Here is a 23047-nt window from a genome sequence, read left to right on the forward strand (position 1 = left end):
TTACTAATCATTCATTGCGGTAGAGATTATATGTTATGGCTTTATTCTACTAAATCACAGTAATGTTTATGTATTTCTAAAGGAAGGCATGCTGCAATTTCAAATGTACGGAATATTCCTAACTCCATTTGAACAGCATAGCTGCAACTTCATATCTAAGCTAATAACAACTACATGCATTCGAAAACCAAGTATAAACCTACTTACTTTGACTTTAGATGACAGAGTCAGGAGAAATTATTTTTACTTTATGAATGTAACTTACTTTGATTCTGGAACATCACCATCATCATCACTCTTTAATATTCGTACGAATGTAGCACTTTCCAGTGTCAAAAATATCAAACACTATCGATTTAACTATGTATATACCTACCCGTATTTCGAAATTTAAAGCAAAGGAAATCATAAAATTATTAATAAATCGGGAATTAAACTGAATACCTATTAATTATATACTAACAATGTATGATTACACTATTTTAACTATTTATATAATACGTACATAATTAAAGTACGTACCTATTTACATACATAGTTCAAAATAGGTAAACACAGCAATTTTTTGGAACGGAAACAGTAAATTACTTATTGGTAACTAATATACTTATTATAACGCTTCTAATACATACTTTATCATACTAAAATTAAATAATAAAAAACAAAGATAAAATCAGTAAACTATTTATATAGCGCATGCGTAATCACAAGCAAAAATCCGACTAAAGAAAAGCATTGTATTGCAAAAAAGAAACCAAAACCAGTTGAAATCAATAGGTTGTGCGGACGGGTTCAAGCAAGGTCAGTCAAAGTCCAATTTTAATTCGCCTTTCGTATATAGACAGTAAACAGTCGAGACACCTGTTTATATACACATAATTTAAGTAGCTAGGTGGGTGCCTATGTAAATATCTATACATTCTATACCTACCTACTAACACGAAAGAACATTATTATCTAGTATGTGTTTACATAAATTAATTCACGTGTATTAAGTATTTTATTTGACGAAATTGATAATTATAATTGTGTTCCACAAAAAACTTACTTCAATTGAGGCCTAAATTAATTATTTTGACTTAAAAACTAACTACTGAACCGATTTGGATAAATTTTCTATGAAACCAATGTGTAAGTACATCCTTTCAGAAAAAAAATCCAAGTCGATTTTGAACTGATGAACATAAAAAATACAACCAATTGAGAACATTTTGAAGATGGTTGAAAAGGAAACTGTTCCCCTAATCTAAATATACCTATGTATTTTCGTACATACGAATAGGTACACAGTATTCAAAAATACCTAACTAATGTATTTTTTTTTCATTTCCACTCACGTTTGAGATTTTTCTTTTCAGGTGTTAAAATTATTCTTAGGCGCTAACAAATCAGTTTACATTATTCTAAAAATATCATAAAAACGTTACTGAGTCATGGAAAAAAAACTATAATATTCAAATATTTACAAATTATACTACATACTATACATATAAACTCTTGTTGCTTATTTCAATGAAAAATATTTAAGAAGTATAAAAAAAAATGACTTTTACGAGTAGTAAAGACTAAATGCGCATTACAAATTTAGGAAAATTTTACATCGCGTCGCCAAAAATACAATATTGAGTTTTCAACATTAATTTAATTATATATTGTTTTCTTTTAGGTATATCAATGTTTGTGATTGACAAAACCTACAAAATAAAATAGAACTCATTAGCATCCTTTTGAGAGTTTAATAACGACAAAAAAAATTAAAGTTAGTATTGCGGTTGCTAACCCGTCTGCCAAGCGTGGCAATTACTAGCAAAACCTCCCCAATACAGGGAGACCTGTGTTGAGCAGTGGACAGTTAATGGCTGATACGGTATGGTTGGAAGGTTCAAAGTTTTTGGTCGTTCAACGACCAATGTTACTTTGAATAAAATGGATAATATTTTTAAAAATAATATATTTTTTAAAACTAGTACTTACAACACTTCATGGTGTTGTTCATACATAATATAGTTACTGTGATATTTATAGTACTTATTATGTATTGCCATTCCTGAGGACTATGTCGTTTTGCCTCTATACTATATAAATTATATGGTATAGAGGCATAACGACATAGATACCGCCGTATCCCACTCTTCAAACTAAAACACAACTATGTAAGTACAACTGCTTCACATCAGAAGCACGAACAGGACAGAGGAATACATTCTTTTGTATAAAATATAAAGTAATATAAGTAATAGAAACAAAGAGCACCCGGCCCTTTATTTTCTTAATATAAAAAACTATGTCACGATGTTCATTCATGTTGTTTGGAAAACCATTCAACAGATTTTAATGAAACTTTGTCTTTTGTCATTTGATAATTGGAACATTTCGAATCATTAATAAAATTGTTTTGTGGCCTTTACCACACACGTAAATATCCTTACTCCGTATAGTTTGTATTAAGAAATGAATATAAATTTTTCAACAATTTCCGAACTGTTTATCATTTTAATAGAGGAAATCCGGACGGAATAAATCAGCGGAATTATCTTCCGTGTATAATCAATCGAGTAACTACTCTTATTATAACTATTATAATAACTTCTTATTTATTATAATTTAAAAATTTGCTCCACAAGAAAACATCTACTTCAACCGTGGCATAACCAATTATTTTGATTTAAAAATTAAAATACGGCTATTACGAAACCAACTTTGATATAATTTCTATGGGACCACTCTAGAAGTTTATTCTTTCAGATAAAAAAAATTGATTTGTAAATGATAAACTTATAAGGTAACAGACAAAAAATACAACAGAATCGGGAACCTCCATCTTTTTTGAAGTCGGCTAAAAATTACTATAATTTATTTTAGTAAATACGGTCCTTAATAAACAAGTATATAAATAACTATCTTTTTTTAATATATTTCTATTAATAGGCACTTAATTGCAAAAGACTTCAAACTTTGGATGTATATTTACTCAATAAGTTACTTGACAAAAAAATCAGTATCCATTCTTTACAAACAAGATACTTCATTTTTAGACCTATTCAAAATATTTACTATCATAACTGTGTATATGAAATTAAATTGTAAATGTATTTGAAGAACAACATTAATACATAATATATAGAGGTAACATTTACTTGCAAATGACGTATATATGTATGTAAATAATGATTTTGAGTGGTATGTATATGATAGTGCTCGCTAATTATTAACCGTTTTTGGCGATTCTTTTAGCACATATTAGGCATTATGGACTCCCATACTGGTCCTATATTTAATTATCGCGATTGAAGTCGTTATTTTTATTTTTTATAATATTTAATATATATATATATATATATATATATATATATATATATATATATATATATATATATTTCATTGTATCTTCATCAATCATGAAGTAGATTTTGCGTGCATCGTTACATTTATATCAGTCTTATTAGTCCCATACTAAGATATATATATTAAGTTGCTATTACTTATCAAAAACTAGGTGAACCTTTATCACAAATAGCCAGTAAACTAGATACTATTTAAATATATACGTTACTAGCTTTTGCCCATAACTTCGTACGCGTGGACTTGAAAAGAAGGCTTTCTATTTTTGAACACAGGTAACAAAATTAAACATACACTGGATTTTAAGTTAGACCTAAGATTGAAAAAACCACGTAAAAACTGTTTCATCAAGAAGCAGTTTTTGCGTGATGCCGAAATAAACAATCAGAAAGACAGAGAGACAAAAAGAATTGTTTTGGCATCTATCGCTTTGATTAAGACCACCATATTATTTTTTATTAAATATCTCAATGCCACTACAGATATTGTCTAGTTATAACTTTATTATATTAATGATAGATCAGTTTCTTTCACTCTCACTGTCACTAGCTTTATGACTTCAGCCTTAGCTATGTCCGCTCCCTGCACAATACGAACTTTCATATTAGTATGTATGCCTATTTGTATCGGTCAGGTGTTTTATATATACACCGAGTATTTATTTATTAATTATCTCTATTAGTTATCTAGTATCTAATATTATTATATATTAACTGTGCCGGCAATCCACCCATAGTTCTTACAAACTTTAGTTCGAAACTAAGTGATATTTATTTATTATTTTTACCATCATATCAAAAGTATTCCACCTTTAAATATATCAAGTTGTCACTAGAAGTTTTAAATTCCGAATCATCAACATCTACAAGCGACCTGCCAGTCTACTTTCACTGGATATTGTCACTAAAACGAGCATTGCCATATTGGGAAGGGTCAACGATTGCTAGTAGTAACCCAGTCCGAAGTCTTTGGTAACTATGCTGCTTCTAGAAGACTCGAAGAATTTTTAAGCAACAAAACCAAGGTGGTTACTCAATTCGATTCGTGTGAATATATACACGCACTTTTATGCAATATGTATATTGAAAAATATTATTTCATTAGAAGGTGTCTTTTGACTCTACGCTTGTGAATTTGTATTAAATTGTAATTTTAGCTGTATTACTTTTTTGCAGTACCTATATGTTTATTTTATCCTTATCTTTATTACTTGCTATAACTTATCCTTATTTACTTCTATTATAAGTGTTAAAGTTTGAGAGGATGTACATATTGGTGGACGTTGAGTACTGCATAAAATAACTTTAAGTTAGATTACCTCATGATACCCATCTACATTTCCTAAAAAAAGTATAAAATCAGTTAATTAGGATATCTGCAAGTAATGCAAGTGGTCTGATATTGTCACTTCAATATATTTATATCACCATATGATAAGCCAATAAGGGGCAGTTATCTATAGATATATATATCTATACTTGTACCTAATCTATTTTTAAGGACAAAATTATAATTTGTTTACATTGTTTTTGCAATGTAAACTTTTATTGTTTTTTTTCCTGTTTTGATAAATTGACTATTACTTTCTTTTGGAGGGAACAATAAACAGTATCAATCACAATTTAATGTTAAATTATTATTTTTATATTAATAAAACATAATACAAAGAAATAATGATATATTTCTATTATATGGTTTTTAATGGTCTATCTGAATAGTAATTTTACGTATCAAAGTTATTTGTGTGCATAAGCAATAAAATTGTCAAGATCAAATAACATCGGTCATTGACTTGCCTTTCGTTCTAGAAGACTCGACAAGAATAAATTACATACTGAGGAATGACTATAATATGTATTTACCGCATGTTTTATGCATATACAAAATTAAATGTCAGTACGATTTGGTTGTTTTAAATTATTAAGGAATTGTAACGGAGGGTTCCGCAATTAATTTATTACCAACTTATATGGAAACTGTCTAAATTCAAAAAGTATTGCTACAAAATATTCAGGGAATATGGTAAATAGAAGTTGATACAAAACAATCCAATCTCCAAGGATACCGTGGTTGATAAACAAAAAAAAAAACAGAAATTTCATTGTCACGGTCCGTACTCATAGATTTCGCTCAAGACATTACCCAAATGCAAAATTCGCATATCTTATGAAAATATTTAAGAATCGAAATTGTGATGTTTGTAACACGTTGGATGATGTTCAACATATAATATCCGAATGTAAAAAATACAAAAAAAAAAGAGAAACCTTGGTACAGAAATATAATTTAAATAAACAAGAAATTGGATTATTTTTAAGTATACTCGCAGATCCACGTTCCGAAACGGCAAGATCTTTAATTGCAATATTTTTGTATCAACGATTCCCTCTATTTTAGTATCACTAATTAAGGTTAGGCTACGGTAGAGCTGGCATATCTATAGGATAAAAACCTCCAAATTAAAATGATAAAAAAAAGTAATTGGCAAAGATTTTTGGTATGTATATATGTAATGAATAAACAGTTGACATAAAATTTTTTATGTCAACTGTTTATGTATTATAATGAATTGAATATTAAAAAACGGAATGTTAGTATTCCTGTCAGTGACAGTTAGTACCTAATATTTGACAATTTTTTTATAAGGATGTATGTTAAATAAGTAAGTTAAAATATATCTATATAATATACCTAAGTATGTAAAAAACAGCAAAAACAAATAATAAACAGTAAACTAAAATCGTAGTGCGTCGCCTGTAATGTATTGGGTACGTAATACATACTTAATTTTTATAACGTATCTTTGATAAACATTTTGAAAAACTTTCAATTGTAAAGACTAAAAATGTGTATGCGTAGAGCACTCTAACCAATTGTATCGTATGCTGTACTGAATAAATATTATATCATAAAAACCAGACGGATTCTGTCTACTAAAGTCAAGAGTAAGATTGTGTACCTCTATCCCGTCTGTGTTTCTGCCGTGAAGCAGTTGTGTTTGCACAGCAATATGAAGAATATGATATGAATATGGCAATGAAATGTCGGGGAACAGAGGCATAAGTACTTAGTTCTTAGGAATGACATATGGGGATATGATAAATGAAGGATATCATGGGCAACACAGTATACTCTGTTGTGTCCATGGTACTGTTCATGTCTATAAGTTACCGTTACCACTTTCTATCAAGTGGGCCATCAGCTTGTTTGCCATTTGCTAAGTCGCATAAAAAAAGTTAAGTCTCATTTTCTAATGGCGTTAAAAATAATTAAATAACCAACTCACACTAAAGATGAAGCGTTTCACTTTCGAAATTGAATAGAACCAATCGCTCAAAGTTTAAATTTTCAAATTGCCTCTAATTCCAACAAAGTTTATAATAATTGTCCTAAGATTGTTATTTTTTTTTTAAAGTTTCCATTTACACATACTAGTAGAAAGTCGAAAGTTCCCATAGATGTGTTTGATAGTTGAGATATGACGCTTTAATTGCATTGTATGATGTGTAGTGTTACATAGTATATGGTGCTATATAGAAACCAAGCAGATAAAGAAACCATAAGCTAAACCATAACTAAACCAAGCTAGTATATCAGGTATTGGTCCAATTAGTTTTAACTTACTGCTTAACTTCATGGGGTGGTTCTGATTAATCAAAATTAATACAGGTGGAAAGAGCACAAAGACTTATCATGAAGGTAGGTATGTCTAAGCCAAAATTATTTCCAACTACTCGATTATATCAGAAGATAAAAGTTTTGAGTGTAAGACAATTGTTTATTTTATTGACTACACTTCATCAACATTCTGCTACAGAGTACACTACAAATACGGAACTTACTAGAAGATATGTAGAAGATACTATAATGTATGTAAATTGGAGTCCTTTAGGACATCTTTGCAAAAAAGTCTTTTTGTATCGCAGTGATACATTATATAACTATGTTAATGAATTTTTTAACATTTATCATTGCACAAGTATTTACTGTATAAATATTGTATTGTATTGTATTGTAAAATCTTTATTGGACATAACTCAGATTAAACACTGGTAAATGCTTTAATATACAATGGCGGACTTATCCCATAATCACTAGATGGTTGTTAAATAAAGATTATGAGGATACAGAAAAAAATACTGAGATAAACATGATAATATATACTATATGTATAATGTATTGGGTAAAAATCAAATTCACTATTTACACACATACACAAACTAACACGTCTTTCACGCCGCACCTAATATAATCAATAGTATCTACGTATATATTTACATTATTACATGTATTATATCTCCATATTTAGAAATAATAGAATCATCGTGCCTCCAATCAAACAGTTTATAATTACTCCTCTCCATCCAAAGGTTGCCTGGAAGAGATCGCTTTTAGCGATAAGGTCGCCCATTGTTATCTCATTGTGATTATTTCTTGTAATTTTTTATATCTAGAATATTGTAATCTTTTGGAGGAAACAATAAAGAGTATCTATCTATCGATCTACATTCATATAATATTATTGTGTATTTTATCATATTATGGTATTTTATTTTATTCCTTATCATGATGGTAGTTAGTAATATATTATTGGTGTTTATTTCTGAGGAAGCCTGAAGATCTAAGACACAAGCAACTCGTTGCCCAATTTAGACGCTAGTCTCCTACAACTATGTTTAGTTTTATGATATTATTGCCAATTAATGTGTCATATGGTTGTGGTGGGAAAAATAAAAATTATTATTATTATATTTAACCATAGTCCTCAGGAATAGCAACACTTGAGTATCATAATATTTATGATGCTGATAAACGTATTCTTGTACATAAGTAACGATTATATATAACCCCAATAGAAAACCGTCAGCTTGTTTATTAAAGTCCGTAAAAATAAATCAAAAGTATGCCTATAACAATCTAAAAGTACATTGGCGATTAAAGTCAAATTACAACAACCTGCGACATTCTAACGAATGTTCTGGTATCCATATGTTTATTTTTAAAAATTTCATAATACAACTGCGAAATAAGTGGAGGCGCGTATCCGTTACATTCTGGAAAGCGTTATCATTTTGTAATATCTACATTTTTGTTTTCTTATTTAATAATAAAAACCACAACATTTTATAAATATTTAAACAAGTAACGAGTTAATAGGAAGGTCGGAAAATTAGTCTGTGTGGATTTCTTTTGTATATTATTCCGCGGAAACATCAAGCAAACAAAGAAAATAACTACATATATTATCATATATCTATCTATTATGTACTGCTGAACGTAGGCAATGCAAAGAATGGCATATAAAATCTATGTATCCATATGGCTGAGGATTAGGATATAATGGAATTTATACATTTTGTGTACAATAAAATAATCTTTGTCAATGTCATTCTTTAATTATTGTATTCAGAAAAGGTAGATATAGCCACAAATACTTTTTTTCTCTACCATAAATATTATACGTTTTCTTATTTATTAAGGACAATGATAAATCATAAACAGATAAAGTCTAATAAGATACCTTTGAGGTCATCGTAAGTATCTATCTGAATGCTGAGTTTTAACCAAATCAACTATTTTTGCGTGATTGATTAACAAACATCCGAACACTTAAACTACTGCCTTGTTTTTGCTATTGTAAATAGCTTGGTAATATTTTTGAGAAAATATTATATGAGTATCAATTTGTTATCCGGTATACTCTACCTTTTGAAGTTTTCTTGAGTATTTGATATCTCATAAGTCTTAGATAATAATAATAATAATAATAATTTTTTATTTGCTGAAAAACCCGGTATACGGATGCTAGTAATGATATGTTATTAACACGCGTGTTTTTCCAAAACAATGACATGCAATATTTTAGTATTTATATTAATTTTTCTCAAATACTAATGAAAAAATACTAATTTCAAGTATCATATTATGGATGACTCTTCCTTTTCAGTTTTCCAAGTAATATATTATTGACAGGTTCTTCAATTCTACTTTAATTATTGAATAATGATATTATCGTGTCTGCAAGATAAAAAACATAAAATAAACATGTTATTGTAAAAAGAACAGCAACGTTGCAGTCTTTGTTGTTTTTTTTTTTACAATGAAGATTGTACTTTCTTAATCTAAGCAATCGTTATGTTTATGTTATCACTGTAAACATAATAATATCTTATTGTAGGTAGGACGCTATAAATAAAATACAAAAAGAAATTTTATTTGTTCTGGTAATTAAATCTTTTTATGGCTATAAAATGTTAATAAAAAACCATTTTGGTTAATGCAAAATCTTGCAAAATTATCGTCACTGTAATGAAATTTATAGAAAAGATCATTTTGTGTTAACATTTAAAATTTGTATAAATTTACAATTTCATCCTGAACCACCACAATTATTACCCAACCTATATTCTACATTATCTATATATTGCAGTTACAATATATAGATATTGGCCTAATAACAAATGTATTAGTATAATATCGAAATTAAGAATCCGATCGTAATAAATATAGATATTCGACTGATACTGGCAATATTGAAATGGATAATGACTTTCTTTTCCATCATCGTAGTTCAGAGCAACCCAAAATATAGATATCAGCGATGCCGATATTACCCATGCCTACTATATTCAATGTTAATGGTGAGATAAAAATCGTTCTAGTATAAAAAAAGAGGTACGGAAAATCGCCCATAGCAAAACTATCGTCAATGTCGTAACTGTAGAAATTAGTAGAATTATGAAACTACTAAATTGACATGTAAGTGCAATATTACAATATATAAACATTTATATTTATTACGTGATCGAACATCAGAGTCTGTATCATGCATGTACTGAGCTATCGCTATTTGTATTACAAAACGCCTCTCAAACCTCGATAATGCAGTTTAGTTCGATACACACGTATTTTATTTTGTGTCAGTCATGCTCTATCCTTCATTTGATAAGGATAATAAAGGCACTTAAACAATACTACTGTTTTATTTTATAAACAACAGAGTTTTAAATAGACACTTGTTGGACTAAGTTGATGACAATGTAACCCGTATAAAGTTTGGTGCAGTAGTTTTTACATGATGCTGGAATAAACATAGAAACAGGCAGACAAAATTTCTAAAAGTTATTGTTTTGATTACTATTGCTCTTATTAAGATCTCTCATATAGATTTTAATTAAATATCCCCCCATATACAAACATTATCTTGTTACAATTTTATTATATTAGTTTTTGTATGAAAAAGTCTTAGATTATATAAATAGTGTCTTCATATAAATGCTTCGAGAAAAGCGTGTCAACTTTTTCATACAATTTTGCGTGATAAATAGTTATGAGTGATTTCTTTATAATTTCAATACCTATTTATTTTCTGTTATAATTTTTGCATCTTTTTAATGCATAAATATTCATTTTATTTAATAAATAATATGTCAATATATCGCATTAAAATATAAATAGCTAATTTATATATATGCCTGTATACGATTAGTACTTTAATGCTTTGATATTGGTAGTCTGATTTAAAAATTTCTATGTCTATATGAAAGAAATGTTTTCAAATTTCATACTCTGACTTCAGCCAAGGCGTTAACTGTCGAGATTAGACAAGTAGATATGTGTTGATAATACCGCACCATTACAAATAGCGATAAATCAGAAATGCTACTTAATTATCATATATTTTATAATATTATTGTATTATTATATTATCCGTTAACATATATCTCCTCCATAAGGGAGGATTTGCCAGTAGTTATCACACTTGGTGGGCGGGTTGGCAACCGTTGTTAGGCATTGGTGAAATTTAAAGAGGGACGTTGCTGTCCATTTGTCGATCATTAAATTTCCTTAGTCGCCTCTTACGGCACCCACGGGAAAGGAAAGAGTGGCCCATATTATGCCGGAACGACACGACGATATATCATTTATCGTTACGTCTGTCAAAAGGAATTTATAATGCATAGATACGTTAGCACTGTCGTATCAAGTATGACTGATGTGGGCTGTACTTACTGGATTTTGTCATTAATGCAATCAAAGTCAAGTAAATGCGGCGGGCATTCATAATAGAGTGAGGTAACATTACCTAATACTGTCTTTAAATGCTACATCACGAAACACATCTTCGTCAAACCACTTTAGAAAAATATTCGTACTAATATTATAAATGTAAGAGCAAGTCTGTACGTCTACATGTACAGTACGCAACCAGATATATTGCTCAATCAGTAATTTAATATTTTGTTCTTTAAAAGTTTAGAATAAAAACTTTTACAACAAACACACAATAAAAAAACCTAAACAAACAGGTTTAGATAAAGTATTGTGCTAATTTGCTCTAATAATACATGGACTAGTTGATCGAAGAAGTTGTGTAATTATTTGATAGCCATTTGCCAAATATATAGTATGAGTCGTTTAGAAATGTTTTATAATAGTTAATAATACAAATACAAATTACTTTCTTTCTATCTATATATCTATCCGTGAAGCAAGGGCGGATCGCTAATGAGATTTATTGGGGAGGGGATAATGAGGATTAGCAATCCCTTTGTCATCAATAAACGCTACCAGGTTGACTTTCTCGCGGTTCCACTGGAAAGCATCGTGATTGATTTATTCTGTCATGATGGTCTAAACGACTTGCTTCATCCTTACCTATTATCTCTGACTGGTGCCCTGCCAGTGTATACCGATAAATAACTATTTCAAGTAATTCAAATGAAATACTTCCCTTTGAATAGAACAAAATGAAATTGTAAAAAAAAAACGAATAATTGATCCGACCTAGATCTCTTTATTACTAACAACAGTAATAATTATAGTTAAAAGAAACAATAATAAAGAAAAAAATCAGTACATTAGCTGGTAATAGGAGCTCCCTCAGTTGCTGTTATATATACGAGTACATGCCTAACGAGGTGCAGGCCCTTTAATTACCATTATAACTTTTATATTCGTGCAGGTTGCCAATTCTTATATTTCAGATGTGAGACTTAATATATTGAAAAAAATAATAATAAAAAGAAACCCAAACCAAAATTTAAAAAAGGATTAATTCCTAATACAAAATTTAAGGATGGAATTATACCTTTTCAACAATGACTTTGTATATCTTTCATTCATATATTAGATATGTCTTATCTTTAGGTTATATCTTTGGGTAGTATTTGAGATGGAGAAGAATGTAGGTTGCTTTTTGTCCATGTCAATTGATATATCCTGGTCACACGAACGAAATCTTATATATTTCCTCCTTTATTACTCCTACCTACTATATACCACGATCAGGACTGACCACATCAGAGGTCAGCGGTGGGTGTGGCCACAACCTTGCCCATAGAAGTTCTGACCATGAGGCACCCAAATACTAGGTCAGTCTAGATCGTGTTACGACTTCACTATTTGTTGAACAAAGCTCATTCAAAAATTGGTTTGTTATGTTTGGTTTAAAGGAGATGTCTGGCTGAAAAACAATATTTTGTTTGCAAAGAAAATTATGTACACAATAGAGCGTCTATATTCATATACTTACTAATATTGTAAAAGTAAATGTGTTTATGTGTTTATAGATACTATAGCGCCTTAACAGTTTAACCAATCACTATAAAATTTTATATACATGTAATATATGGGAGGGAGAAAGTTATAGCTTACTTTTCATCCTAGTATGTAAACACATCTTGACCATGCATACGAAGTCGCGGGTAAAAACTAGTAAAATATAAAATAAGCTAAAATTATTGCTTAACGTTTATTTTAGCAGCAATGTACATGACTATGTTATACATGACCTGTTATTAGAAAAATTTGTACTCTTCTCAATAAAATTGTTACAATAAACACCTGATGGGTTTAGCTGTTAAAGTCATATTCAAAGGTTTATTTCCTCCGTGTAATCAATTGAATGGTGGCTTGGAAATTATAGAAACAATGAAGTAGACAAATTTTATAGAAAAAATGTATAGAAATATAAATTTTTACCTACGGACAATATGTCTACACTCTGCACAAGCCTTAATTGTAATCTATTACAGTCTAGGTGAGATTTATATAGATTTAATAATAGCTTTTCTGACAAATAACTGTGACAGCACTTATGAGCCATTGTACAACCAAATTGGCCCTTTAAGTGCGCATATTATCATAGCTGTTCTTTGTGGACACCAACTGTGGTTGCGTCAAATAGATTGCGCAGTGCGAGAGGCCCCAAACAGTCAATGACTGAATGCGAGTTCGCAAATAGTGACCTCGAAATGGTCATTACATATTGTATCCAATGCAAGTAGATTTATATGTAAATAATAAAATCTTTTCCTCCATAATGCAGTAATAGAGTTGTTGCGTTTCTCTGATACAAGAGGTATAAAATTTAGTCCACAAAGAGAGCATGCACAGATGCTATATGGCAAATAAAATATTAGTATGGGTCTCCACAATACAACTCTAAATGAGGTAAACGTTTTATAATCCTAATTCCATATACAACAATAATGTGAAAGTGTTTGTTTGTTTATTACTTCTTGAGGCATTATTGAGCATGAACAACTACTATTTATTACTACTATTCATCTCCATGACGGTAAATTACGAGCACATGTAGTAGACGTAAAAGAAAGCAAACAAATGACAATCTATATATTATTTCTTTATTAATATAATAGCGAACTTAATGATATATAGTCTTAAGCTTGCTATTTGTTTATTATTATATAAATTTTATTGTACAATAAAGAATAAATAAATAAATACTCAAAATAATTAGATATTACAAAATATCATCACTCCTTGTACAAGCTACTAAGGAAAACTAGACAACCGAAGAACGTAAATATATACATATAAGAGCCTGAGAAGAAAAAACGAAATAAAACCCAACTAAAAAATTTATGTCTAGTATAATTGCTACATATAAACTACATAATACAAACCAAAACCGTATAAAGAGTAGCAAATACTACAAGTAATTATGATCTATAACCAAAACAATATTACTTGACAATTGGCACCATTGTGTTACAATTGCACATAGACAATTATGTATTTGATTTATAGGTTTCAAACATTTTAAAGTCGACAATTTTTTAATATAATACATGTAATACTAGTACTTTATAAATATTGATCACGTATGTGGATATCCTTGTTTCATATCCTTGATTCTATTATGCAGAGAAATCCGAACGTCTGAACAATTAATAGATCTTCATAATTCACTAGTTAGCTAGTAGTCATAGTAGTTAGTAGTAGTAATTATGGTTCAATTCCATAGATATTGCTCCCTTTCTGTATTATATTCTTTCTTAACATGCAAAATGATACATAATTCTAAACAAGGCTATAATTTTTTCGGTCTAAATCACTATAGGTTTAGGCTGGTATCTCAGCGACATCTAGCTAGAATAGTAGAAACCTTATTACTATGCTTTTATGTTAGCATTTCAAACTGAATACACAAATGTCTTGGTGAATCACATTTACCTATCACGATTAAAACATTAATATTCACTTCATAATTTACGAAGTTTAGGGTAGATGTCATCTTTAACAGATTGAAATAAAGAGAAAACTGTGGATGTATTTCATATATGTAAGAATGCAATTTAATAATAACATCAGTGATTAATCTGTTATTGCTGACATGTTAGAAGAATTTGAAATTATTTTGAAATGTTTAACTCTTCATTCGGGACAACCCTATATCTATTACTATTGAACTGCAGCATACTCGATAAAAGTGCTCCCTCTCTCTAATGATTGAAATAAATAGTTAAAAAAAACTTACAATTATAATGACAAGGGGTGGTAAAATTGTGATTTTTGCGCCCCCTGACAATGCGGACCGTAGCAGGTGCCTCATTTTCATATTTCTGACTAGCTTAATTCTGCAGATTTATCCTCGTGACTTAGGATAAAAAGTATCTTATTTGAATGACTGTAAATATTTATCATATTTAACTCATATCTATTCGTTAATTTAAAAGTTTGCGGTGAGATTTGTTCTATTCTGGGTATGTAAATAATAATAATCGTCGTCAATATCATATCAACCATTAACTGTCCAATGCTGAACATAGCCCCCCCTCCCTAACCCCCAAAGCTTGCCAGTAGTTACCACGCTTGGCAACCGCAGTTAAGATTTGGTGACGTTTTAAGAAGCATGCTGGTACCCATTCCTCAACCATTAAATTTCCTTAGTCGTTTCTTATGACACTCATTAGAAAGTAAAGGGTGGCCCATTCTATACCAGGATCACACGACTAATAATTATAATAACGTAAAATAATGAATAAATAAATCATTGTTTAATTATAAATACTTTTATTAAATGCTATTGCTTACTACGGTGTCGGAGGCTTAACGTCGGTCGCTTTGTAAAGAGAATTAATCGCAATATCTGAAGATACAAACGCCATAGATTTTGCTAACGTTGCTAAAGACAAAGTATCCATAATTATTCTATTTGCAACGTGATTTAGTTTAGCACCATGAGATTGTGCTGTGTATTTCAAAGCCAATTTCATTACTCGTTCACATGCGAGAGACTTGGATGTAGCACTTTTAGCTTCCTTTCCAGCTTGCTGAGCGGCAGTTTTTGCTAAATTCATCATTAAATCTTGATGACTTGACATTCCGTTTTTAGCAAACTTTACAGACATTTGGACTTCTATTGAGGCGGTTAAAGCTCGTCTCATAGCCACAACACTCGCTGCAGTTAAATATGCAACATCTCCAGCATATAATATTGCCTTTTTAGCCTTAACTTCTAACTTTTCAAATTTTTGTTTAGCTTTCTTTTCATTTAATGTCGCGTCTTCTATCTCAGCCTGATCAAACTCCATTTCAGCAACAATATCGGAATTTAGTACCGTTCTATATGTATTATCTTTAGAATCAAGCCAATCATCCATTAAATCTGGTGCATTTAGTTCTTGTGTATCTAAAGTATGACTATCAGTTGCCACATGATGAGTGGTATTTATAGTTTTATCTAAAATTATTCTTTCAGTTTCATTTATATTGATATCACTGTTTTCTAAATCTAAGGCTGTCTGATTTAAAAATCCTTTTACTGCAATTTGTACTATTGGTTTTTTATTTAAGAATTGAAGTTGTTTTTGGTTATTTTTTGGGATAACTGAATACGGAGATAAATTATTTTTACTATAAAGTGTCAAGGTTGAGTTTGCTTTCTTATAATTATTAATATTAACTGCACTCTTATTTAATAAAATACTATAAATCGTTGGTTTATTATAATTTAAAGGTTCTGGTGTTACTAATATATTTTCTACTGGCACCGCTCTTTTTTTACGAAGTGATAAATCTACAGATTGTTTTTTAGATAAGGTTGTTGCATACGTAATATCCTTTAAAGCAGATATTATTGATATTTCAGCAGCAATTTGGGCTAGTCCGTATACTAACCTATGTAGTTCTGGTTCAGTCGACAATTTTGTTATACTAAGAATATGACTCGATAATGTTCTTGACAAGTAGTCTAAAATACGTCTTGTTTCAATTGCTGTGATACCTTTATTCTTACCAGGGGCTTCTAGAGCCTCTCTCGTAATTCTTGTTAATTTGTCTTGTATTTCTAATTTTGAAAGTATAGCTGAAACAAGATCTTTAGAAATTTGATAAAGATTTTCTTCCATTCGTGGATTTTGAGTCACATTTTTAGTCACTTTCAATATTGAATTATCTAAATGTTGTATGACTTTATGCGGAGAATTTAATAAAAACCTTTCACCAACCAATTGTTGGTTTACTTTTTCTCTAAGATCATGAACTGGTGATATACCAGCAAAAATTACATCGATCTGAAATTTTAAATTATTAATATTATTAATAATTATATCGTAATTGGTAACGAATGTTCTAGTAAAAAATATATTACAATTAAAATTATTAAAAAAATATATATTTATTAAAAAATAACTTACAAGAATTCCCGATATTATCAACGACACTATTCTAATTTCAAAAGAAAACATTGTTTCACCATACAAAGGACAGAATTGACTGTAGCAAACCGTCAAATGTTATTTTATTCCATTTAAAAATAACCAATTTTCAGTCGCGTAATTGCCAATTAAAACACAACTTTTAACAATATTCTTTAATATTTTTTAACGATACAATGATGCTTTTTCCATTTCACATTTGTACATTGAAAAGTAACATTTATCAAACCAGTAAAAAAAATAACTACATCTACTAAAACATACCAGTTATCCTTTTTTTCTATAGAGAAATTATAGTCGATATAGCAAACTTTGCTACTATAATTACAGCTACTATAAATAATTCTTTAAAAATTTATCGATCATATTTTTATTTTAGTACTTTTCATTAAATATTAAAAAGTGGCTATTCTAATTCATGATCGTTAAACAGTATAAATTTTTTAATTTTATTTTTAACTTTAATTAATATTACAATATTCAGAGAATTAAGCTACTTTACCGTGTAGTTCCGGCATAGAATAGGCCACCCCTTCTTTTCCCGTGGGTGTCGTAAGAATCGACTAAAGGAGGACGAGGGATTGGCAGCAGCGTTCCTTTTAAATCATTTCTTAAGCCTAACTGCGATTGCCAACCCGTCTGACAAGCTTGGCAATTACTGGCAAAACCCCACAAGAGGGAGTGGACAGTTAAAGGCTGATCTGATCTGAACCTACTTTAATAAATTGTTAATTGTGAAAAAAGTAGTATTAGCATGTAGCTATAATTATAATGCAGAGTATGGAATTGATTTAAAAATCCGTAAATCATACATCAGGACTAATAAATCAGGATCAAAATTAAATTGAATCACAAATTATAATGCAATACTTCTTATTCTACCTAATTAATCATTGTTGCCAAACTAAACATTTTAAATATTATGCCTTAAATGTGTATAGAAATAATACGAATAATTAATATTTATTTATAACAATTTTAATAAATATTACTTAATTATAACAATATATTACAATCTTATTTATACTTATTACATATTATAATTGTATCTTACGAGTACATAAATTTAATCATGACTTCTTTGTGACATTTTGTTTACAAAATGCATATTTAACAAATGAGATACACGTATTACAAAAATAATCAAAGAGATTATTATATTTTTAACCAAGGTAAGCAGGCAATACCTTGATTCGATCATCATCGTCACGACCGTCTAGTTCAGTTTTTCCAAGTGCTGGTACATCAGCATTATTATTTGATGGCAATAAATCGTTTTCTTGATTAACACTGCGTTGGACTCTCATAGATTCAGGTTTAGATGCACCAACATTGCCTCCCGCAACACTTGATGCTGATCCATTTTTTCCTGTAACTGATGGTGTTGGCTCGACTTTTGGGGGGATTTGCTGGATTACGTCGGGTTCTAAAGGCAGGCACGTGCACACGGCTAACAGTGCCAACGACGCGACGACAAAAAACATTGAACGCATTTTTAATAGCTCCTATTTTGCTCGTGATTCTACTACCTAAACTGATATAAATTCTTACCAAAGTTTTAATATATATAGAGACAATGATTACATAAAAAATTTCATCTAATTGGAACTGTACATTTAAATAATACTCATTATTGTTTGTGGAAGATATAACTATATTGACGCACGATTTCTCAACAAGTACCTGTTCTATAAACAGTGTGATGTGATTGTTTCCTCACGAGCCTTGACTCACTAGGGAGTGCTAACACAATACCAAATGCGTGTAAAAACCTGATAAAAACAGTAACAAAACGAATTATCACTCAGTCATATGGCTCCAAATCATCCATGTTTAGATCAACATAAACACATTGGTGTGTGAACAATTGGACATAATGTAAGAACACTCCAATGTCACGTCCGCATTAACAATCAGTCAAGTACCTAATGTATTTTTAATGTAAATATTTTGGAAACAGCACATTTTATCCAATGTTTACGATTCAAATAAAGTTGTTTGAAACTTTTTAAAGAGAATAACTGCCTATTCATTATATATTCTCCCAAATAACGCACTAAGGGTAAATAACCAATACCTCTCTTTCTTATACCAAACGTTGCTGCTCCGCAAAAGTTACATAAAATAGGAAACTGACTGACTGATCAATGCACAGCTAAAGCTGCTGGGTCTAGAAACATAAAACTTTATACTGAAAATCCCTCCAAATTTTAATACTCAAAATTCAAATAGATATAGAAACTGTTAAAAACACTACCAAGTAAGAAATCAAATTATGTATCAGCGTTGTAAGTCGCGCATTATAGTAATTAATAAAGAAAAATTAATAAAGAAACTTCACATGTCTTTTACATAATCTAGGGTCCATGAATAAACATGGCATATGCCAATAACAATCAAACATTCTTATTCCTAATAAAAAGTGTATAGATATTATTTTTAAGAAAGAAAAAGAGACAAGACTCTGTAATGCAAAGCTTTTTTTGAGGATTTTACTATATTAAAATGAAAACTTCTTTTTTAAATCATCAAACCAATATTAAAGGTAAGTTAATAGCAAATAGGATTAGAAGTTTCATTTTCAGTAATCTTAATAGATACAAATATAATATTTGCATGAATTATAATTGTGAATTAAGCTCAGCTGCTGTTCACAGTGACCACCATGTCAGTGCCTACTAATTAACGTAGGTCTTCCTCAAGGCACGGTACTGAGACCGATCTCAGCTTTTCGCTTTTATATTACTTGTATAACACCCTATATACCTATGTCATCACTCTATTTAGCACAGAGTCTAAAAATGAAGTATTCGTATATACATTATTCCTAAAAGGTTTTAAAAATCTTGGAATGTATATCAAGACGATTAAATGTTTATTTTAGTTTTCACAAATGTAGATCACACTAACTAGTCATGAATAATGTTAGTCATGTCACATAGTATACTTCGCAGTACACAGATTAGTAATACAAATCCCATCTATTTTTTGACATAATCCACAATAATATGCATTCATGGTCATTATGTTGTTATTGGAAGTATTTACTGATTTTATTATCGAGTACCACTATAATGCGTCAATGATTCCTATTCTAGAAATAATATTTAGCACAATTATGTTCAGCAGTTAGTATAAAACTGAACGTTCAAGACATCGACTAACACAATTGGAAGACAGCATACGGAGAACAGCTTCTAAGAGTCTTCTCTAAATTATTTCGCGGAGAAGTTTCTTGAGGCCCATCAAGATCATGGCTTCCCTGTTGTGTTTCCTTCTCTCGCTCACGCTTGTCGCTATCAACATCGCCTCTCCAGTGCCGGAAGAAGCTCAGACCACAACTGCAGACCCTAACCAAGATGTTCTGCTGGATGTTATAGAAGTGGTTGAGGAAGTTCCTGTACTTGTACCAGTGATAGAGGCAACGACGGCGGCATCTGAGGTCACTACTCATAAAGTAGCGAAGAGATCCCTTCTTCGAGGAGATAACCCGAGCAATGACTTACTTGCAAACTTCGAAGGATTAAATTATGATAATGGTTTGTCGGAACTTGCTGGACGAAGAATCAAGTTCTTGCCTACTTGGCTTGGATAAGCGGACCAAAAATTTATTCTTACATATAGATTCCACTCTTAGTATGAACATTGTTTTTATACCAAGAATTTTTAGAGTTTAAAAATATTATTTTTAATTTATAAAAGTCAGTATTAATAATAAAACATTTTATACAAATAAATACAATTTTTTTAAATCTATCCCATAATAAAATTATAAGAACTAAAAAGTCTGTATATCGGGATTTTTTTATTAACTGTTTCTAAAATGTTGTTCTCTAAACCGTAGTGTAAAATTCTTAGTCTAGACTTAAAAGACATTTCTTAATATGTATTAGGATTCTGTAATGTTGTTCCTTATCTGAAATAAACTTTAACAACAGTATGCCGAGTTGTTAGTTATATAATGTTGGTCTCCCTACGGTATTGAATATTCGGTCTGAATTCTAATAAAAAATATCAGAAAATGAAAATTATTGTACCTAATTAATTGTAATATCATAGGTAATTTGAGAAATATAATTTTAATATCAACAAACAATCATAAACGTTATAAAAAGTCAATTTTGCTGACAAATACCTATATTTACTAGCAATTACAACTGAACTAATATAATTATATGTCGATTACTTAACTACAAAGCATTTCTTTATTTTACGATTTGAAAATTGCAAAAGGTATCTGTCTAGTAAAATTTAAAAAAAATATCTTAACTCTATCAACCAATTTTCTTTTCTAACCACTCGAAAATAAAATCAGCTAGTAGGTACAATATCTGAAATAATAGCGATTGATGGATTGTATGGACCTGCACCAAATAATTTATAATGTCTACGGTGTTCTCGATAACAGTTCCTATTTTCTTTTATGTGATTCTTGTTCACCTTATACAGTAAGTAGTTAAAGAAATCATGTAAACCATTGAGGACAGAAAAACTTTAAGTGCAGTTTTAATAGTGAGTTTTATAGTCACTAATGCATACATAATAATTACAAGTTACATTAATCTCTAGATTAATAACAGGTAGATGTTAACAAAGTGTTACACTACAAACTATTAACTAATTAAAATTATATTCCACAAAAAAAATCGACTTCAATTTTGACAAAACCAGTTATTTTGATTTCAAAACTAACCTACTACATAACCGATTTTTTTTAATTGCTGTAGGACCAATTTTTAAGTATATCCTTTCAGATCAAAAAAGAATTTTCCGAATCGGTTTGTAACTGACGGAGTTAAGACGTAACAAACATAAAAAATGCCTATAACCTAATTGAGAACTTCCTTTTTGTAGTCGATTGAAAAGAGCCTCATTTTATTTTTAATAGAGCGCTTTTAAAATTTTATTAATCTTGATATTATTACACACAACGTCATTTTATTTATACAATACAATTTTTAATACTACTGATATCAATATACTTTTAGACTCAGACTTTCTTGTATCCAACGTGACATCAACCAACTTAAATCTCAAGATTATGAAAATAAACATTTTTAAAAGAAATAGGAATAGCTAAGGAACGGCATCTATAAGCTGTGTATAGGTAAAATAAATAAAACAAATGGATACACTTGACGCACTTTAAACGAAGTAGAATTTATCATTTTACTTATAAACGTATTCCATTTTATCATAAAACTAATTAAGTGCTACGATCCCATCACATATACAATTATGCTTTGCACTTAAAAGAAAACATTGTTTACAACTAAAAAAGAGATTAATGATGACAGTTAGCAATTATTAATTTTATTTCAAAATTCATATTCATTTGGAAATTTTACATTTATATATTCCCGTTGAATATACCCAGGATTGTAATCCATATAATCATTGCCTCTTCTTAGTCCCACGTTTATCTTTAGTCTTTCAGGATTAAGAAATAATCCATCTGTCAATAAGCAATGAGCCAATTTGAAAATAAGGAAAAATATTAGGAACAATGAAAGGTTTGCCATTATCTGGAAATATTGGAGAAAAACTACAATGAATCGCAAATAGAACGAAGATTATATAGGGACTATATTATACTCGTGTTAACGTCAATGCGCTATGTGCTAATATCTGTGTTCGGACTTGATAATATCTACGTTAAATATATGTTGAACAGGATATTATAGTGTTATATTTATTCATTTCATTATTTTATGGTCGTGACTATACTTGAGAGAAAT

At 29.7% G+C, this 23047-nt stretch overlaps 2 protein-coding genes across 2 annotated transcripts in view; one reads left to right on the forward strand and one right to left on the reverse strand.

Annotated features, from left to right (window-relative positions):
* Nucleotides 1–594: 594 nt before the first annotated feature.
* The window catches only part of LOC113521838 (uncharacterized), a 28983-nt gene continuing 6530 nt past the window's right edge, over nucleotides 595–23047 (forward strand). The window contains exon 1 of the mRNA XM_052899870.1: nucleotides 595–801. The gene's annotated coding sequence lies outside the window, so the exon portion shown is untranslated. The remainder of the gene's footprint in view (nucleotides 802–23047) is intronic.
* LOC113521836 (uncharacterized) lies at nucleotides 15647–18113 on the reverse strand. Its single transcript, XM_031909968.2, has 2 exons — nucleotides 17289–18113; nucleotides 15647–17165 (listed from the first exon to the last, which is right to left on the reverse strand). The coding sequence occupies exons 1-2, from the start codon at nucleotides 17337–17339 to the stop codon at nucleotides 15684–15686; spliced, it is 1533 nt and encodes a 510-aa protein (XP_031765828.2). The 5' UTR covers nucleotides 17340–18113; the 3' UTR covers nucleotides 15647–15683.

Source organism: Galleria mellonella, unplaced genomic scaffold (assembly GCF_026898425.1).
Source record: "Galleria mellonella isolate WM207_F2 unplaced genomic scaffold, CSIRO_AGI_GalMel_v1 utg63, whole genome shotgun sequence".
In the NCBI taxonomy this organism is placed as follows: domain Eukaryota; kingdom Metazoa; phylum Arthropoda; class Insecta; order Lepidoptera; family Pyralidae; genus Galleria; species Galleria mellonella.

What these genes read in the sequence shown, in the direction of transcription:
- LOC113521836 (XM_031909968.2), bottom strand. Translation starts at nt 17,339, where the DNA reads ATGTTTTCTTTTGAAATTAGAATAGTGTCGTTGATAATATCGGGAATT. An exon ending in TGATAATATCGGGAATTCTT is followed by an intron (nt 17,166 to 17,288) that starts GTAAGTTATTTT and finishes TTAAAATTTCAG; the next exon opens with ATCGATGTAATTTTTGCTGG.